The sequence below is a fragment of the Aegilops tauschii genome, chromosome 7, assembly GCF_002575655.3.
Source record: "Aegilops tauschii subsp. strangulata cultivar AL8/78 chromosome 7, Aet v6.0, whole genome shotgun sequence".
NCBI classification, from domain to species: domain Eukaryota; kingdom Viridiplantae; phylum Streptophyta; class Magnoliopsida; order Poales; family Poaceae; genus Aegilops; species Aegilops tauschii.
The window spans coordinates 548,258,308-548,277,669 of NC_053041.3; the positions used below are offsets into that span (position 1 = coordinate 548,258,308).

Sequence of the window (19,362 nt, forward strand, 5' to 3'; positions counted from 1 at the left end):
AGCGGTGGCCAGGAACAGAGCGGGGAGAGAGCGGTGGCAAGGCACAGAGCGGTGGGAGGGCGTTGGATTTTATAAAGCACGCCGGACGACGCAAGCCAAAACTAGCGCACGCCCGGCCGCTTTTTCCCGCGCGCGCGCAATCCTTTCCCGACGTCTCTGCTATCTCTACTCTCTTCTCTACTGTTATATTTATTTTATATTTAATATTTATCTCTACTTCACTACTCTCTACTTTTTCCCTACTCTTATAAAAAACAGAGTTGGTGATGATGGTGTTCCTGCCATCCTGCAATATAGGCCATCCGATTTATATCCGACGGATAGGAAGGAAACTGTGGCAATTTTGCAAAAAGATACCCACACCCCTTTCTGCATTTGCAAATAAGGCATTCCCTCGTTCATCCTTTTCTCCCACAAGATAAACTACTCATACAAATGCATCTTGATGCGTGCAACGCATGGGCATCTTGCTAGTTCTAAAAAACTTTCCATCATTTGCCAAACTACTGGTTGCAGATGAAAAAACTACCCAAGCACAGCACGATACAAGAGCGACGCACAATCACAAGCTGACTGTTGGACAATGGAGGCTATAACCAATTACTTGTACAGGAACAATAGCACCCAAGAAATTTGAAGGGTAGGTATGAACAGAATTGGAACTGCACATGTACTGCTAAGTGATTCAATACACACATTACCAATCGAGGAGGAGAACGATGGTCGCGGCGGCCTCTGTGAGTCATGGTCGGCAATGGGAGTCAGTTCATTGTCCACGATGGTGGTGCTTCTCCGCTTGGCGTCGGCTTCCGGGAAGCAGATCCGAGACCGTGGAAGACGGTGCCGGGGAAGAGGCTCCGTGTACGACGACGACGGTGGACCGGCTCCAGTGCGGCGTACAAGGTCGTCGATGAGGCAGATGCGCTGCGGTAGACGAGTGCGCCGATGTAGAAGGGGAGGAGCACGAAGGCTGCGGTGCCGTGGAGAAGTCTATTTTGCGGTGGGGATAGAAAATGGGGAGTATTCAGGTGTACTAATCTGGGTGCCGGGGTGGGGTTGGCTGAGTAGGGTGAACCTGAAGTTACGAAAACAGCCCCTACCAACCTCCGTAGGCCTGTTCCGAAGGCTATGATGGTAACTTCCCACTACTCGAATCAGGGTCGGGGGAGATTTTCCCGCCGACCTCAAAATTTTGTGACACTGAACTCCCCGTGTGGCGTGTTGGGTGATTCGGCTAAGCAACTAGCGAGTAGTACTGGTAAACTCTGCATATTAGGTTTGACCGAGGTCAAACTTCCTAAAGTTTGACCAAGTTGTTTCCTTCTCCTAAAAATCTGAGAAAATTCAGGCAGCCTTTGGATGCATCAAGAGGTCACCTCACCAAGTCCCAGCTCCAGAAAAAATTTCCCTCGTGCCCAAATCATATCGTCGAACACCTGGAGGGCACTATTACTGTCGAAATTCAGAGTTTCAGAGAAACAGTTTCAGGGCCAGTGTCGTTTTCTTCATAACACCATGTCGATCTCGCCAGTACCTGCAGTGGCACCTTGCGCCCTGTTCCTCCTTTTTATCCCCGCGCCGCACGGTCGCCTGGATGCTTGCGGGCGTCGGCGGCGAGCTGGCCGAGGTTGCATCGCCCCATGCGCGGCGGCAGCAGCGCCTGCTGCGGCTGCCAGAGAAGCGCAGCGTGGGACGGCGCCGTCCAGCACCGCCCAAGCCACCAAAGGCCACCGCGTGGCCGTCCCCTCCTCTGTGCACGCTGCAGAGCCGTCGTCGTGAACTGGGAGGCACGGAGCGCGCTCCCTGCCGCCGTCGTGCCGTACGGCCGTTCCGTCGAGGACCGGAGCATTACCCCAACCCGACCGAGGTTTTAGCGGAGAAACGGCGCCAGTGGACCACCACGGTGATGCCAAGTCACCTAAACCTCCTGCCCGACCTCTGCCTCGCCGTAATTGCTCGCCGGCGTTATCCCGTTCACGGCCACCCCCTCGGATCGCCTATAAAAGGAGGTCCCGAGCTCGAACTCAAACACGCACCATCCCTACACCTCACAAGTACCACACCAAGCCACTGGGCAGACCCCGAGGAAGTCTTCTTCCCCAACTCCGGCCGCCTCGACCCGCTTCGGGATCCGACAAGATTCGCTCCCGTGCGTGCACCCCCTCCTCTCAGCTCATGCCAGTAGCATCCTAGTGCATCCACCTCTCTAACCCGCGCACCAATTTGGAGTTTGCAGCACCCACCGGAGAGTTCCACCCTCGCCCGAACCACCGTCCGTCGGAGATAAGGTCGCCGTCGACGTGGTGCTCACCGACGGCCAAGTCCACCACCCACCGACGCGGAAGGACACCCTGAACCCGTAGGTACCCTGCGATCACCCTACCTCGCCGTGGATCAACGCCGGCGACCACCGCAGCCTTCGGGCGCCGGCGAGCTCTGTTGGAATTTGAACCTGATGGGTGGGACCCCCCCCCCCCGTCAGCCTCTCTTTCTTTTCCTTCGAACCGTTTTCTGAAGGCGCCTTCGGGCAAAGTGTGTTTTCCCTCTGGGCTGGCGTATTTCGTACCGAAGCGTTTTCTGCTTTTTCAAACAAGCCCCTGGAACTTTTCTGTTTCATCACAGATTAGTCCTTGGACTAAAACCCTTATATCTTTTAAGCAAAATATGCTTTTTGATTGATTCTTTTTTTGTCAGTCTTGTATTTTTGTCTAGTTTTTTATAGTATTTATTTGGAAAAAATTTGGAATAAATTTTATACACGCAACGGTATTCACGTTAGTATACGGTTTCTTTATACCGTAGATACCGGAGGAGGTGACGGAGCCGCGAACTTCGCCGAGCTAGACTCCGACTTCTCCGAACCAGGCAAGCATGTTTGAACCTTTGATATGACGAGTGTTTTGCATGTTTGCTCGAATAGTTGGTGCATGGCATATGGGCATCAGTGAGTTTTACGTTGCATGCAAGGCAACTACCTGTGTGCTTCGAAGTTTGATGTGATCTTTTGATGGGAGATGACCTGATCATGTGGTGACATGAGAGGTAGTAAGATGGTATTGTTGTAGCATGCCAGTCTTATGTCAACCATTAAACTCCGACGTGAATGTGGACCGAGTCACGTTACCGTTCGTCCCCTCCCGTGCTGCCACATGTTTTCTTCAAAGAATACGGTTTAGTAAGTTGCAAACCTCTTTCCTTGTACACACCAAATAGAGGGGCCGGGATGAGGGTTCCATGGCCCTGGATTAAAGCCAGTCATCCGGTCAGGGGGCATGGGTGTTTCCGGTTGGGACCGAGAGGGGGGCACCCCTTAGAGCGCGCGATATAAATTTGATCCCATGCTACGCGAGGTTGTAGCCTCCCCGTCTCAAGGTTTTTCTTGAACGTTGCTTGGGGTGATTCCTGGCAACGGAATGTGGAATGGGTGTGTACTGGTTAGATGTGTTTCTCCTAAAATACCGTAAACGGAACTAGTCCCTTGTGACTACTGAAATCCGTTGGCTGTGGTTAAGAGTACAAACTGTGCAGAGTCAAAGCCTTCCGAGTCACCGTGTCCATGGTCAAGGACCCGGGGTCAATGTATCCAAACAGTATCCATATCAGTCTCAGTGTCAGTCCCTGTGTCAGCCTCCGTGGAAATCCCCGGTGAACAAGCTTGAGTGGAAAATCCGGTTGAATGTTATTCCTGTGGATGGACTAACCATTTTATTATTTCGTACCTGAGTATTTCCTTGAAATGATTTAACTTCATGAGCTACTGAAATATTGAGTTATGAAATATAAGCCCTTTATGTGATGTCGCTCAGACGTCCGACTGTGGCACCCTCGTTATTTACTTTTAATATAAGCCCTTTATGTGATGTCGCTCAGACGTCCGACTATGGCACTCTCGTTATTTACTTTTGATATAAGCCCTTTATGTGATGTCGCTCAGACGTCCGACTGTGGCACTCTTGTTATTTACTTTCGATATAAGCCCTTTATGTGATGCCGCTCAGACGTCCGACTGTGGCACTCTTGTTATTTACTTTCGATATAAGCCCTTTATGTGATGTCGCTCAGACGTCCGACTGTGGCACTCTCGTTATTTACTTTTGATATAAGCCCTTTACGCGATGTCGTTCAGACGTCCGACTGTGGCACGCACTGTCGTTTATATTCCATTATAAGCCCTTTATGTGGTGTCGCCCTGACGCCCGACTGCGGCATTGTTAATTTATTTGTATCCTTTCGAGGAGTAATTTCAAACACTCGATTGGTCTTCAGTATTACATTGGGATTTCGGAAGGACTACCGCCCGACTTCCTTTTTATTTCCCATGCATTGTTATTTTATTATCTGAGTGCGCATTATTAATCTGTTCATATGCATCATGATTGCATTTGTTATATCTTATGTCCAAACTGTCTTGCGAGTACTTTCATAGTACTCACCTGGCTTGTTGATTTGGCCAGATATTGACGAAGGCGATCTCATGGATGATGAGTTTGATAGCGAGTCCGACGCCTAGAGGAGTCCCAGTCAGTCCCGTGCGATTCTGGATTCGGTCACTTGTATTATATACGCTTCCGCCACCCAAAATAAAAGTCCTCGAGCCTCACTCCGACGCTCGATGAGCTGTAAGATTTAGGAGTCATGTCACCCACTTCGCTATGACATATCCACCGCCACTTTTATTACGAGTCAGTAGTTTTGCCACCACACCCATTGTGTCATATCCGCTTTTATGTATAATATCGGCGTGCTTGTAATAAAATTTATTGAGCAGCTTCCGCTCAACCGTGTATTATATTTAGTACTCCTGGATATTTCTGTAATCAAGAATTTGTCTACCAGTAAGAAGGATTCTTCTCTACTGGTCCGTTAAAGGGATCGGTTTCTCAATAAATGTTTTATTGGAAAACCGGTCGTGATAGTAGGCCTATGTCGCGTCCGAGAGAGTCAAGCAATTGGCTCTTTGGCAGAAGGCTCGTGCGAGGGCCGTGAGGGTGGCGGAGGACGCCCGTGCCAAAGCCCTGAGTGCAGTCGGGCCCAAGCGCCTCATCTACGCTTGGCGGTATGTGGACCGGGTGCACGCTTCCAGCGAGGAGGAGTACCTGTTGGCGCTGGATCACCACACCGGTGAGATCGCGCTCGCCCGCCGGCAAGCCGCTAATCAGCACCTCGCGAGTTGCAAGGCTGAGGAAGAGGCGCTGTGTCGGCGCACTGGGAAACGGCCGCGCACTAGGGCACTCGTGGTGCGCCGCAAGCGCTCCTGCGAGCGCTGTGGCTTTTAGTAGGAGTATAATTTTTGTTTCGTAAGGCGATCTCATTAGTTTTGGGACGCAAACGATAAATCTCGAACGTTCAGGAATTATTAGCGTCCTTAATTAAGTATGTAAAAGGGAAAGTTTGGAAACCTTGTGTATTCGTACGCATTTTGTAAGTACGTGCATATAGCACAAACTTTACTATATACTATCGCACTACACGTCTCTCTCTATATATGCTTGCAGAATGTGCTACTCCCTCCATCCAGGTCAATAAGTCATCTTTGGTTGTGCACCGTGACCAAGAAGAAGGGAAGACTTATACACCTAGACGAAGGGAGTACTACTATTACTTATGTACGTGCAAATGCACGGTTTAACATTACGATGCGGTTTTTGTAAAAGTAGAGAAACAGCACTAGTCAAGCTTGTGAAACGATTCAATGCAAAACAAATGCAAAAATGCTCGTTTGATTGTTTACTTTTAGCTTCCTTCTCTGTGATTATTTCTCTGTCGTACTTTGTCCTGGTTTATTGGTCCCCATTGTAATCTGTGTCAAATTTTGATCATAAATTTTACTAATGAAATGTCAGTGCATGTCACATGCACTAACATTTTATCAGTTAAATCTTTGGTCAAAATTTAGCACAAATTACAATGGTGAGGAATAAACCAGAACGGAGGTACTGCTAGTAGTAGTTTAGAAGCCCAAATAAATGAGTGAGGCGCCTTAATGTTACACTCCACTGTGACTAGTCTTATGGGAAAAGTTGGGGAAGCCGCCAAAAGAACTGGCCCTAGGAGTAGTAGCTAGGGATAGTAGGAGTAGTAGCTAGGGATCGAGTGTGCGAGATGAACCGGAGAAAGTAAATGCAGAGAGATGAAATGCAAAAAAGACGGACGAATGTGATGGTTGCTTGTCCGTTTATTTTACCAGGCCACTTATTACTAGAAGTGGTTGGGTTTTGTGATATGACGGCTTTACTGCCGCGCCACGAGCGGGGTGAGACTCCCGTGCAGCGCCGCCCTCTACACTAGTACTCGGTCGTGGTTTACTACATCGGTCGTGGTTTATCCCCCATTGAATTTGACTGAAGATTTAACTCACAAAATGTTAGTGCATGTCAACAAAAACAATATCGTTGGATTCGTATTTGAACATAGTTTTCAATGATATAATTTTAGGTGACATGCATTATCATTTATCGTACTATATATAATGTTAGTTCAATTTTTGGACGTACTAATCTATAGTAAGGTGCCCGTGCGTTGCACGGAAGAGTGAAATGAATTGATCAGGGAGTTGTTTATTTTGACAAAGGATGTGGGGTTCATCTCATGTGTAACGGGTATCGATAGGTTTCTTCGGATATTATTTCATCTCTAGAGCTCACAAACATCCGGGTGAAATAGATAAAAAGTATCTTTTGCAAACAAAAGCGTTCAACTGTTCAACCTGCATCCAAAACTTGTGAGGAAATAACTCTTATTGTGCTTTGCAAGAAATAATCATCAAGAACTAGTTTTTGAGTATCCATTGTTATACATGTTGGCTACAGATGACATGGCACTTTCTTATAGTCAACAGTTGGCTATACTATTTAAGTAGTAACCATGCCCTTATACACCTAGACGGAGGGATTAAATCAGGATGACTTGGAAGGGGGCAGAGGATATGTAAGAAATGGTTCATCAAAAATCTTTCACCAATACTGTAGTAAAAATTCATACATGGAAGATTCTAGACTAAGCCATAAATGGATACACTTTTATTCATGTGCGATACTCCAATAGAGCAAGATCATGCATGGAAGTCTCCACATGCTTAGACAGCGGATTACATTGAGCGAAGACTAATGATCAACATTTAACTTGATAATGCAGATGTCCAGGTGAACCTCCTTGGAGTCCCCGTGCACATTGTTGGGGGTCAAATAATACCGTGCGTCTTCCATGTCCACATCGGCGGGAAGGTCCTAGCTCGGCAGAGTCCAAGTCAGCTTGACGTAGCTAGTGTCGCCGCCCACGTACCTCCGAGGGGTAGTAATAGTGAGCACGCACCCGTACATCGGCCTCGTGTCAGTGTCAGCGTCAGCGGCGTCGCCCCTGACGCACACTACAGAGACGGGGCGGCAGCCTGCGCGGGCCTCGCCGGTGCCCACGATCAAGAGGAAGACGCTGCCGTCCTCCTCGGAGACTAGCAGGCGGCGGTGATCCTCCAGCGACTCCGGCATGGTGAACGGGTAGCACGTCTCGTACTTGATGTTCTTCGCCAAGGGCCAGTAGTGATCGCCGCACACCTACGTCAGGTGATGCACGATGTCCGCCGGCGAGCCCCAAAACGGCACCGGGCACTCATAGCAGTAGACGAAGGGCTCCTTGGAGGCATCGACCAGGCCGTCCATGAAACGGGAGTGGCTGTAGAGGATGTTCCGTCAGTTGAATATATGAGCAAGTTACTACGAGATTTAGTCCGAATAAGCACAAAATAAATCATGACGGCTATAACAGAGATTAAACTAATCATGCGGACTATCATAGTAGATGAACAGATCGAATCTAGGACACAGACTAGAAACATGAATTCTACCACGATTTCGAACAGGAAGGACAGAAACACATACGGTGCAATGGGAGCAGCACCATTGGCGTTGAGGTTGTCGCCCATGTCGTTGAGGAAGAGGTTGCCGAGGTCGGGGAAGAAGTCATCGTCGGTGAAGTCGTCGCTGCTAGCAGTCGCGAGAGTGCGCTCCCCAAATTTCAACAGCGCCCGCCGAATGGAGCGCAGGAGGGAGTGGCTGTAGGGGACGTTGCGGCCGCCGAATGGAGTGCAGGAGTAGCCCACGAAGCAGTAGATGGTGCTCCTCCCTAGTATCTATTCTTATCTCTATCTCTACTACTCTTCTTTGTTTTTTATAATATACTAGGAAAATTGCCCGTGCGTTGCAACGGGAGAAAAAACTACATGCCCACTGCCCGTGCTTCACTATTGGTTAAACAACAATTGCGATAAACCAAGCGGCTGATTACAATGCGGCTAAATTAACCAAATGGAATTTTTTAGACATAAATGAACCAAATAGATAATTAAGTGTATATGGTTGATGGATTAATTAACAATACAATTCTTTGGGACGCTAGTTCGGAACTTGCAACGTGAATCCTAGTCAATAATCGGGTGAATAACCTTATCTTCAGATTACCACACTGATAATAAAAATATCGTACACATGGTTTTTATTTTGAGTTACCAACAACAAACAATAAAAATATGGTAAACTTCATCGAACGTCCAGACATGCATACCTCTGTCCAGTGCTAACCCTGAAGTCCTTATTCTGTTGTAATATATGCAGAATTCTCGAAAGTTTTTTCTATAATGCAGGAATTTGTTGTTGATTAAAAAACAAAATTGATTAAATTTTTCATCATAAATAGCTACTCATAAATTAATTTAATTAGCTTGCAGATAAGCATCTAAATATATGTGTTGTTTGTATAGTAGTGTTTTATTTCTTCTCGGCAACCCCTTTTAAAAATTGTGCAACCATTTTGGCTTGCAGTTTAAGTTTATATTAGCCAACTATGATATTCTATGTAAATCCTTTTAGATGATTATCATTAAGTTAATGCTATCCTACATAGAATTATTAATGTCTTCAAATCTTGGTGGTAGCCTGGTAGGATAAAAGCTAGTACGTCCGCGTGATGCATCTGCAGATTTTCATCGGTCCGTGAACTACTTATTTAAAAATAAAACTGGAAATGAACCTGTGAACATGCGCACGCTAGCTAGCCTCACACGTCGGCTGGTCTAGAAGAAACCAGCCGCGTCGCTGGCGCTTCTCCAGCCTGGATTCGTCGCTGGCAGGTCATCTTCTCTTCAGTAATCCACATCCCCAGACTTACCCAGATACCACGACCTTCCCCGCATATACCCGCATCGCTCGCAGCCCTGGGACATGCCGCCGGCGGGATCCCTCCTCCCGCCACTCCGCCGGATCTCCCGCACCACCGGGCCATCCATGGCGCGGGCTCCACACCCGCTCCCCCCGGACCCCTTGCTTCCTCCTGGCCATGGTGCGGGCCACGCGCCACGATAGGCTCCTCTGCAGAGGAGAGCCACCGATTGGGCGGCCATGCTCATGCCCAGCACCGGCCGTCTCGGTGCGTGTCCTGATTTTCTGTATTCAGATTGGCTCTCTCCCCTCCATGTCTAGGCTTCTGATGCTGGCTTGCTGCTTTTTATTTTTTGAGACTTCATGCGCCTCTCTCTCCCCCCTCCTTGATTGTTCGTGACCTTCCTTCCGGGGCAAACTCTGTTTGTTCGTGACTTTCCTCACACCCAACCTTTGCGGGTCAGCTTCAGCATTTGCGGTTGGTGATGCATCGCATCTTTCTTCACTTTTCTATGATATAAACATGACCCATATCTCACCCTCTTTTCCTGGCTTATTGATTCCCACAACTCAGAAGGTATATAAGTTGCTAGGATTTGATTTAAAAGAGCAGGGTGGGACTAATTTTAAGCAAACTCTGTTTGCCTCAGCCATAATAGAGGGGAGTGGAAGGCAGGCGCGAGGTCCAACTTGTAGCAGCCCATAACAAATATTCTGGCCCATTACTTTACAAAGCTACGAGCGAACGGACGAAAATTACGGCAGCGAAGGACGACGTACGAAACTAACGGACGAAAATTAGGGAGGAAGAAGCGTTAACCCTATTATTAGTAGGTATAGACTAGTTGTAGTTGTCAAATTAAATAGTACTGCGCCGTCCACTGCACGCCCGACTGAACACGCCTCCTCGCCTCCATCAAACCCCTCCGTTAAACCTGCATGCAAACCCAGAAAGCTACTCTGGCCCGCCGGAGGAAATTTGTCAGTTGCCGTTGAAGAATAATAGAGTCACGTCCAATCCATTTGAGTTAATTGCGTGTATGATTCTTCCTCTATAAAAAGTTAATTGCATCCTTAATCTTGTATTCTAAGTACTCTGTGGGTTCCGCTGTGAGTACAGTGTACATGACTTGCCGGCTGGCTACAGATTCGTACATAAAGTTAAAAAAAAACAAATCCATCCTTAATCCTGTATTTTAAGTACTATGTGGGTTCCACTGCCAGTACAGTAGCGAAAGAAGTATAGTATATATTAAAAAATATAAAAAGCTAAAGTTTAGGACAGAATTCGAACTCACGTGATCGCGCTGCGAGCATCCGGCCCGGACCAGTACACTAGGTGTTGGTTGCGGAGAATGCAAGAGATAAACCTTTATAATAATGAGCCCGTCCGTTGCAACGGATCCAAAGTAGAATAATACATATTCACAAATTTGAAAGAAAACAGTTTACTAAAATATCTTATGTTTCACTCCAAATATATTCTTTGGGCTATTTTGATAAAGTAAGGGAGGAATGTGGTTGGTTTTAAGATACTAAGGGGATTTGTGTAAACTGGAGCAAAGAAGTGGGAATTGTTGCAAAAGGCCACAACTTACATCACAGCCGTTAGATGCAGATGTAATGTTCAGAAATGGCGGACGGCAGACACACCATCATCACCAACTGAGTCTTTTATAGGAGTAGGAGTAGAGAAAAAACTAAGTTAATGATGATGGTGTGCCTGCCATCTTGTAATATAGACTGTCCGATCTATATCTGACGGATAGAAAGCAAACTATGACAAATTTACAAAAGATACCCGCACCTCTCTCCACATTTACAGATAAGTCCTTGCCTCGTTCATCCTTATCTCCCACAACCTCATTGCTGAGCAATTACAAAAGGAAGTCTCTGGAACAATCTGGCATGGTGGCCGCTGCCGGCGCCGTCCATCCACATGCCTCCGCCCAGTCCGACCACCAGTCACCACCACGCCCCACTCCTCCTCACCTCTATCATCTTTCTCGACATATCATTTTTTCGATGAAATGGTCGACATACCATTTTCTGATAAAATTCTCAAGATACCTTTAGTTTTTACACATGGGATTACTCCTGCATGGGTCAATCACAAAAGGTGTTTTGTAAAAAAATGCATCTTGATGTTCCATGCAATGCACGGGCATCTTGCTAATTTTTTTGCATATAATTCCAAACACCACGTAGACCCGGTCTTTGACCATTTTACAACTATGTTAGTATCATTGTTAGTGATCAACCGGTGCAAGTTATAGCCCCGGGTGTTTTAAACTTTTTTTTAGTAATGATATCTGGCGATTGTTCGGCGCGAGCTCAATCCTGGCGAATCCCGCGTAACCGTCAGATTTTCATCCGACGGTGGCCTGTTTTTAAGCCATAGTATTTGACAAAACCGCCACCCTTACACACGTACTGTAACTGTGTCGCGGGCGTTTGCAACTGCCATGTCTCCCAACGAACGTTTGCTGGGGATTGGAGTTAGCACCAATGGCGGTTCGTAGTCGTTCCACGCTCGGGCATTGAAGTTTGTAACTATTTTAGATTAGAACATACTACTCCTCTGGTGCTAGTAGTAGAGCAGAGTCCTACTCCAAGTACTACTCTACTCAAGCAAGTTAGGGCATAGTAGTAGGTACTATAGGGAGTACCAGTACTGTGATCACTCAAGCAAGTTGTCTGACTTTGATATGACCCTACGCTGCTGGTATGTGTCTCGTAAGTCAAGCGGCGTGCTCTAGTCATCATTGTCGGTGTCAAAACTAGCGGATCTCGGGTAGGGGGCCCCGAACTGTGCGTCTAGGATCGATGGTAACAGGAGACAGGGGACACGATGTTTACCCAGGTTCGGGCCCTCTCTATGGAGGTAATACCCTACTTCCTGCTTGATTGATCTTGATGAATATGAGTATTACAAGAGTTGATCTACCACGAGATCGTAATGGCTAAACCCTAGAAGTCTAGCCTGTATGACTATGGTAATGTGTATCCTCTATCCAGACTAACCCCTCCAGTTTATATAGACACAGGGGGGATCTAGGGTTACATAGAGTCGATTACATAAGAAGGAATCTTCATGGTCGATCGCCAAGCTTGCCTTCCACGCCAAGGAGAGTCCTATCCGGATACAGGTACAGTCTTCGGCCTTCACGTCTTCACAGCCCATCAGTCCGGCCCATGGATAATAGGCCGGCCGCCCGAGGACTCCTTAGTCCAGGACTCCCTCAGTAGCCCCCGAACCAGTCTCCAATAGCGAGGTGTCCGGCACTCAAATTGTCTTTGGTATTGCAAGGAGGGTTCCTCCTTTAGTGATTTCCAAGTAATGTATTCGGTCGTAGATTCAATGTCTCCCCTCGACTTCTGCGTGTTTAATAACCTCGTCCTCCATGTGTCGAGCGAATGTGGGGGGTCAGGGTTTTTTTACAAATAACACCCCGTTTAGGCTAGGAAGAGCGCCTATTTAAAGAGATCGGATCCTGGATCCATTCAACATCTCGCGGAGAAAAATCCCCAAATACTACTAGGAGAAGCCATTCCAACATGGCCAGCATTCCCACTTCCTCCTTCGACTCAGAGAGAGGCGAGTGGGAGAAGTGCTCAGTGGCCTACAGCCAATTAAAGAAGCTGCAAACATAGGGATTCCCCCCTGCCAATCTAGTCCCTGTTCGAGCAAGGCAAGCCTCCCTTAATTGTGAGACTCAGGCGGAGGATTTTCCCAATCCATCCGGGGGAACGAGTTTGTTTCGTCCCATATCTGTTAAGGGGCGTCGGGTTTCCAATCCATCCGTTCCTCCGGGGGCTTCTAGAGTACTATGGTCTTCAGCTGCACAACTTTACCCTGGCCTCCATTTTGCACATTGCAGGCTATGTCTCGTTGTGCGAACTGTTTCTGGGCATTGAGGGCCATTTCGAACTGTGGAGAAAGTTGTTCTGCCTTGTCCCGCGCAACCACCAGGGGTCAATATTTGAAGTGGGCGGAGCCGAAGTATGGCGCGTCGCCGACACCGGATACCTGTCCGGCACACCAAGGAAGGCATCCGAAGAATGGCCTTCCGAATGGTTCTATATAGAAGATGTCGCTCTTCCTGACCCAGTTCGCAGGGGTCTACCGGAATTTGTAAGCGTTCCCCTGAAGAAACGTCACAGCTGGCGTCCCCAAAGTCTTGAAGAAGAGGATAGTGCGGAAGTTTGTCAGCTCCTGGGCAAGATAAGGATGCTTGCCCAGTCCGGTATTACAATAGTGGAGGTAATGGCGACCTCCATAGTACGGGGGGTTCAGCCACTTCAATACAGAGGGCTCCCAATGTGGCACTACAATGGGGAGGATGACGCCTCCCGCTATGGTCCGGACACCCCCGCCGCTTTAGCCAAGATACTGACCGAGCTGTTCAAAGGGGAGGAAGAAGAATTTCTCCGCACTAATCGGAGAGAAGGGTATTCCATGTACAACCCTCCCAGCTGGGTGAGTCCTAACCTCTTTGCTTTTATTCATTCCGCTCTCGTATCCATCTTTAATGAATTCCCTATCCGTTTATTTTGAAACAGCACTGGCGGAAGGTAACCGAGGGGCTTAGTAGCCCTACCCCACAGCCGGAGAACCACACCGGGAGCTTGATCCTAGGTTCGAAGAGGACCCGGACATATTCGTGGTACTCGCGGAAGGGGTGTTTTACCATGCTAGCTATGACGGCACAGAAGTGGCCATCATTGCAGATTATCCTGGTCTTCTTCCAGCTTCCCACGTAAGTAATCAGGAGAAATCCCCCCCGAAAGATTTTCCTCGCCCTGCATCACCCACCGCACTGTCTCATGCTTCAAAGGGGAGGCGTTCAGCACGTCATGCTACGCCAGGGATGACTCCAAAAAGAGCGGCTACCGCACCGAGCAAGGCCTCGAAAAGGAAGGTTAGCGAAGACAAGGCCGGTCCTTCGTCGAAGAGGTATGGATTTGAAGATATGTTTTGGCAGTCGTACCCAACCGTAATTGTTATGTTGGTCCTGTATCAGGAAAAAGGTTCGCCAGACTATGTCCGGGGATTCGGCCGGTCGCACTCCCCTCAACCAGGATTTAGGTCCCACCGGAGGGGTGGGGGCCGCTATGGGGACAACACCGGACTGTCCTTCAGCCGAGGGTTCGGAAGATATGTCTGTTACCAACTCGGAAGTAGAGAGCGCCATGAATCATCGGCACTGCCGGGCTGTCTTACGAGACCCCAAGTTCTTGGGAGAGGCATTCAATGCTTTCAGTTCGGCCGACGCATACATTCGAGCTGCTCGACATGGGCTTAGAAAAGCCACAAAGCAACATTTGACAGATGTGCAGGTAAATATTTCTTTGTCCGAAAAGGGTAACCGTATGCCCGTAGCCCCCGAGACTGGAAGAAGTTGGTACAACTAATTTGAGGATCGTTGTATAACCAGGTCCTTACAGAGAAGAATGGCCTGCTAGCCCAAGAGCTGGAGCAGTGTCGGGCGCAGCTGAGTGCCGCTACCGCCGAGCTTGAAAACTTCAAGAAGGCGTCATCTGGTAACATTCCCCTCTATCGAGGAACAATAAGTGTATACCAACTGTACTAATACTGTTGCTTATCGCATAATAGGATCGCCCGATCAACTTGAAGAGAAGTTGAAGATCGCCCAAGAGGGGGAAAAAGAGGCGAAAAGGCTACACGCCACAGGCGAGCGTGTGTTGACCCGAGTCAGGGACGAGAAAAACAAGCTACAGGATTCCAACACTGCATTGGGCGAACAGTTGAAAGATGTGCGATCCCAGCTAGCCGACTCTATGAAGGAGAACAAGAAGCTGCGGGGCGACATATTTAGTATGTATCTGAACTATTGTTAAAGTAGTTCGGAGATAAATGGAACTGATATAGTTATGATTGCAGGTATATTGACGGGCCGTCCTGAAGAGGAGGTGTCCGGATCATCAAGTGATCTGCTGCAAGGGCTGCCGCAGTTGCACGAACATGCTCGGCTAGCGATGTGGAGTGTTGCCAAGGCCCTATGGCCATCCACCTCCCCTCCAGGAAGTATGGAGGAGCTTGTAGAGCTGTTCAAGGGAGCGTGGCGGCGTATCCGACTATGGAAGATAACGGCCTGCCGAGAGGGTGCGCGAGAGGCCTGGGCCATGGTGAAAACGCGATATACCAAGCTGGATCCTAATCACATGGCCCTAGTTGGACCGCTAGGGTCAAATGGGGAAGAAATTCCCATTAGTATAGTATATGACCAAGTAGAGGTGGCCGCCAAATATTCCCAACAGGATTGTAAGTTAGACTACCTGTTGGACAGTGTAGAGGAGGAAGTGTTTGAGTCCAAGTGACTATGTACTGTCCTCGACATTTGGAACTCTAGCTGAATTGTATATCATTTGTCATGGCAGACCTTTTCGCTTCAACCTCCGGACCCGAAGGTGCGGAGTGTTTCCGAATACCCTCGCGGCCGAATAGACCGGGGTATGCGTGGAAAACTAAGCGTAGGGGTCATAGTTGCTTGAACAGACAAGTTGTATCCGGCTAGGTATGTTATATTACATTGAGATTGTAAGAAACATCTTCCAGAGAGAATAGTTCCGTTAAGGGTTCCTTTCCCTGGGTGTGCATCTATTTAATGTACATGTCCGAATTGTGATGAGAAAATCACAGTGTATGTAACTTCTGGGGGTTCGCTACGGAGTAAATGAAAAAAACGTCTTTAATTCACCGACCGAATATTCCCTTAAGAACGCTAGCTTTCGGCTTCACCCAGTCTGAGGTACACATCCGGATGACCCGGCAGTAACAATCGCAGAGGTGCTCCCTTTATGCCCTAGCCGAACTAACGAGAACGTAGGGCATAAGCACAGGAGCCAGGCAACCCAGCATGGCCAAAACTTAAGTCATATCGATGCATATAATGGTGAAGAAAAGGTGCATATGAAAAAACTCATATGTGAAGAGCTTGATGCTCGAAGAATAATAATAAAAAGCTTCTGTCCAAGGAAGCCCCCAGGTATAATGGGCATACATATTTAAAGATGTATGTATCAGGGTTGTGCGGTATAGCCGTACGAGAGCTGTAAAACTCGCAAGAAAAAGTAATTAGAAAAGAGAGAAGAAATAACAGAAACTACATGGGATTAGGAGACGAACAAGGAGTTCGGCGCTAGGCATAGAATCTTCGGAGTCTGGCCGCGTTCCAGGGGTTCGGCTCGAGGCGATTGTCTGATGCATCATGAAGACAGTACGCCCCTCCGGTGAGAACTTCGTCAAATATGAAGGGACCCTCCCATTTGGGCTTGAGTTTGTCCTTTTTCTTCTCTGGCAGGCGTAGAACGAGTTCGCCAATGTTGTAAGTCTTGGCCCCTACTTCTCTGCTTTGATATCTTCGAGCCTGCTGTTGGTAAAATGCTGAATGGGCTTTTGCGACATCGCGCTCCTCCTCCAGGGCATCTAGGCTGTCCCGCCGATCAAGCTCGGCTTCTCTCTCTTCGTACATACGCACTCGAGCTGAGTCGTGGATAATATCGCAGGGCAATACAACCTCTGCGTCGTATACCATGAAGAAAGGTGTGTATCCAGTAGTACGGTTGGGCGTGGTCCGCAGCCCGCAGAGTACGGAGTCGAGCTCCTCAACCCAGTGCTTGTCTGATTCTTCCAAAGACCGCACTAGTCTGGGCTTGATGCCGCTCATAATAAGACCATTGGCTCGTTCAACTTGACCTTTGGTTTGCGGGTGATAGACAGAGGCGTAATCGAGCTTAATGCCAAGATTAGTCCACCAGGTTTTTACCTCATCGGCTGTGAAATTAGAGCCGTTGTCGGTGATGATGCTGTGTGGGACACCATAACGGTGCACCACACCGGATATGAATTCTATCACCGGGCCGGACTCAGCCGTTTTGACTGGTTTAGCCTCTATCCACTTAGTGAATTTGTCCACCGTGACCAACAGATATTTTTTCTTATGGCTTCCCCCTTTAAGGGGTCCAACCATATCCAGTCCCCGGACCGCGAAAGGCCAAGTAATGGAGATAGTTTGTAAGGCAGTTGGGGGCATGTGGCTTTGGTTGGCAAAGCGTTGGCATCCGACGTAGCGTTGGACAAGGTCCTGCGCGTCTGCTCGGGCTGTCGGCCAATAAAACCCAGTACGGAAGGCCTTGCTAACAAGGGCCCGAGCTGCGGCATGGTGTCCGCCGAGACCAGCAAGAATTTCCGCTAAAAGTTGTTGCCCCTCTTCCTCGGAGATACATCTTTGAAGTACTCCAGTAGTACTTTTCTTGTAGAGCTCTCCGTCGTGAACCTTGTAGGCCTTCGAACGCCGGACAATGTGGCGAGCCTCGTTTTGGTCTTCGGGAAGCTCCTTCCTATTAATGTAGGCCAAGATGGGTTCGGTCCATGGGGCAATGACTGCCATAATGAGATGGGCTGACGGTGTTATTTTGGTGGCTGAGCCCCCGATACTATCGGTGTGTTCGGGACTTGGGGTTGTATTCGGATCTGGACTGTTGTTGCCGCCCTCCCCTTGCCACACCACGGATGGCTTGAAAAGCCTTTCCAGGAAGATGTTAGGTGGGACGGGGTCGCGCTTAGCACCGATGCGAGCAAGGACGTCCGCCGCCTGGTTACTTTCCCGGGCGACGTGATGAAATTCAAGCCCCTCGAACCGAGCCGACATTTTAAAGACGGCATTGCGATAAGCTGCCATCTTTGGATCTTTGGCGTGAAAGTCTCCGTTTATTTGAGATATTGCGAGGTTTGAATCCCCGCGCACCTCTAGGCGTCGTATGCCATGGACACGGCCATCCGAAGACCATGCAATAGGGCCTGGTATTCGGCTGCGTTGTTGGAGTCTGTGTATAGTATTTGGAGTACATACTAGATGACGTCTCCAGTGGGGGATGTTAACACGACTCCCGCTCCTAGCCCCGCCAGCATTTTGGAGCCGTCAAAATACATGACCCAGTTGGAATATGCGCCGTACTCTTTAGGGAGCTCGGCCTCTGTCCATTCGGCGATGAAGTCAGCCAGCACTTGGGATTTGATGGCTCGTCGTGGCTTGTATGTTACGTCAAATGGAAGTAGCTCTATGGCCCATTTGGCGATCCTTCCCGTGGCACCACGGTTGTTTATTATGTCATTGAGTGGGACTTCAGAGGCCACCGTGATTGAACACTCCTGAAAGTAGTGACGTAGCTTTCGGGATGCCATGAAGACCGCGTATGCTATCTTTTGGTAATGGGGGTACCGGGATTTGCATGGCGTGAGGACAGTAGATACATAGTATACCGGTTTTTGGAGTAGAAATTTGTGTCCGTCCTGTTCTCGTTCGACGACGAGCACGGCGCTCACCACCTAGTGTGTTGCCGATATGTATAGCAACATGGGTTCGCCAACATTTGGTGCGGCCAGGATTGGGTTGCTTGCTAGGAGGGCCTTTATTTCCTCTAGTCCGGCAGTCGCCGCGTCTGTCCATTCGAAGTTATCGGTGCGCCGTAAGAGGCGATAAAGTGGCAGTGCCTTTTCTCCTAATCTGGAGATAAAGCGACTTAATGCTGCCACGCAACCAGCTAGTTTTTGGACTTGTTTGAGGTCTGTTGGCGTAGCCAACTATGATAGAGCTCGGATTTTAGCTGGATTTGCTTCTATTCCTCTATTGGAAACGATGAAGCCCAGCAATTTTTCAGCGGGGACACCGAAGACACATTTTTCCGGGTTGAGTTTGATGTCATACGCACGGAGGTTGTCGAATGTAAGACGTAAGTCGTTTATTAGTGTTTCGACGGGCCTAGTTTTGATGATGACGTCATCGACGTAAGCTTCTACCGTCTTGCCGATATGCTTCTCCAGGCATGTTTGAATCATGCGTTGGTATGTGGCGTCGGCGTTCTTGAGCCCGAAGGGCATGGTGTTGAAGTAGAATGGCCCATATGGGGTGATAAATGTTGTTGCGGCTTGATCGGACTCCTTCATTTTGATTTGATGGTATCCGGGATATGCATCTAGGAAACACAGTGAGTCGTGTCCTGCGGTGGCATCAATGATTTGATCAATGCGGGGGAGGGGGAAAGGATCCTTAGGGCAAGCCTTGTTGAGGTCTTTGAAATCGACACATAGGCGCCAGGTTTTGTCCTTCTTTGGTACCATCACCAGGTTTGCCAGCCAATCCGGATGTTTGATTTCTCTAATGAATCCGGCCTCGATAAGTTTGGCCAG

The 19,362-nt window shown here is 48.5% G+C and overlaps 1 protein-coding gene across 2 annotated transcripts; it reads left to right on the top strand.

Annotated features, from left to right (window-relative positions):
- Positions 1-12,752: 12,752 nt before the first annotated feature.
- Positions 12,753-15,548, top strand: LOC141027761 (uncharacterized). 2 transcript variants are annotated; one of them, XM_073505126.1, is made up of 6 exons: positions 12,753-13,629; positions 13,713-14,106; positions 14,174-14,489; positions 14,588-14,693; positions 14,767-14,988; positions 15,055-15,548. In XM_073505126.1, the coding sequence occupies exons 2-6, from the start codon at positions 14,021-14,023 to the stop codon at positions 15,489-15,491; spliced, it is 1,167 nt and encodes a 388-aa protein (XP_073361227.1). In that variant the 5' UTR covers positions 12,753-13,629; positions 13,713-14,020; the 3' UTR covers positions 15,492-15,548. The 2 variants fall into 2 exon arrangements, with proteins under 2 accessions (XP_073361227.1, XP_073361226.1); XM_073505125.1 differs by having other exon boundaries at positions 13,495-14,106.
- Positions 15,549-19,362: the final 3,814 nt, after the last annotated feature.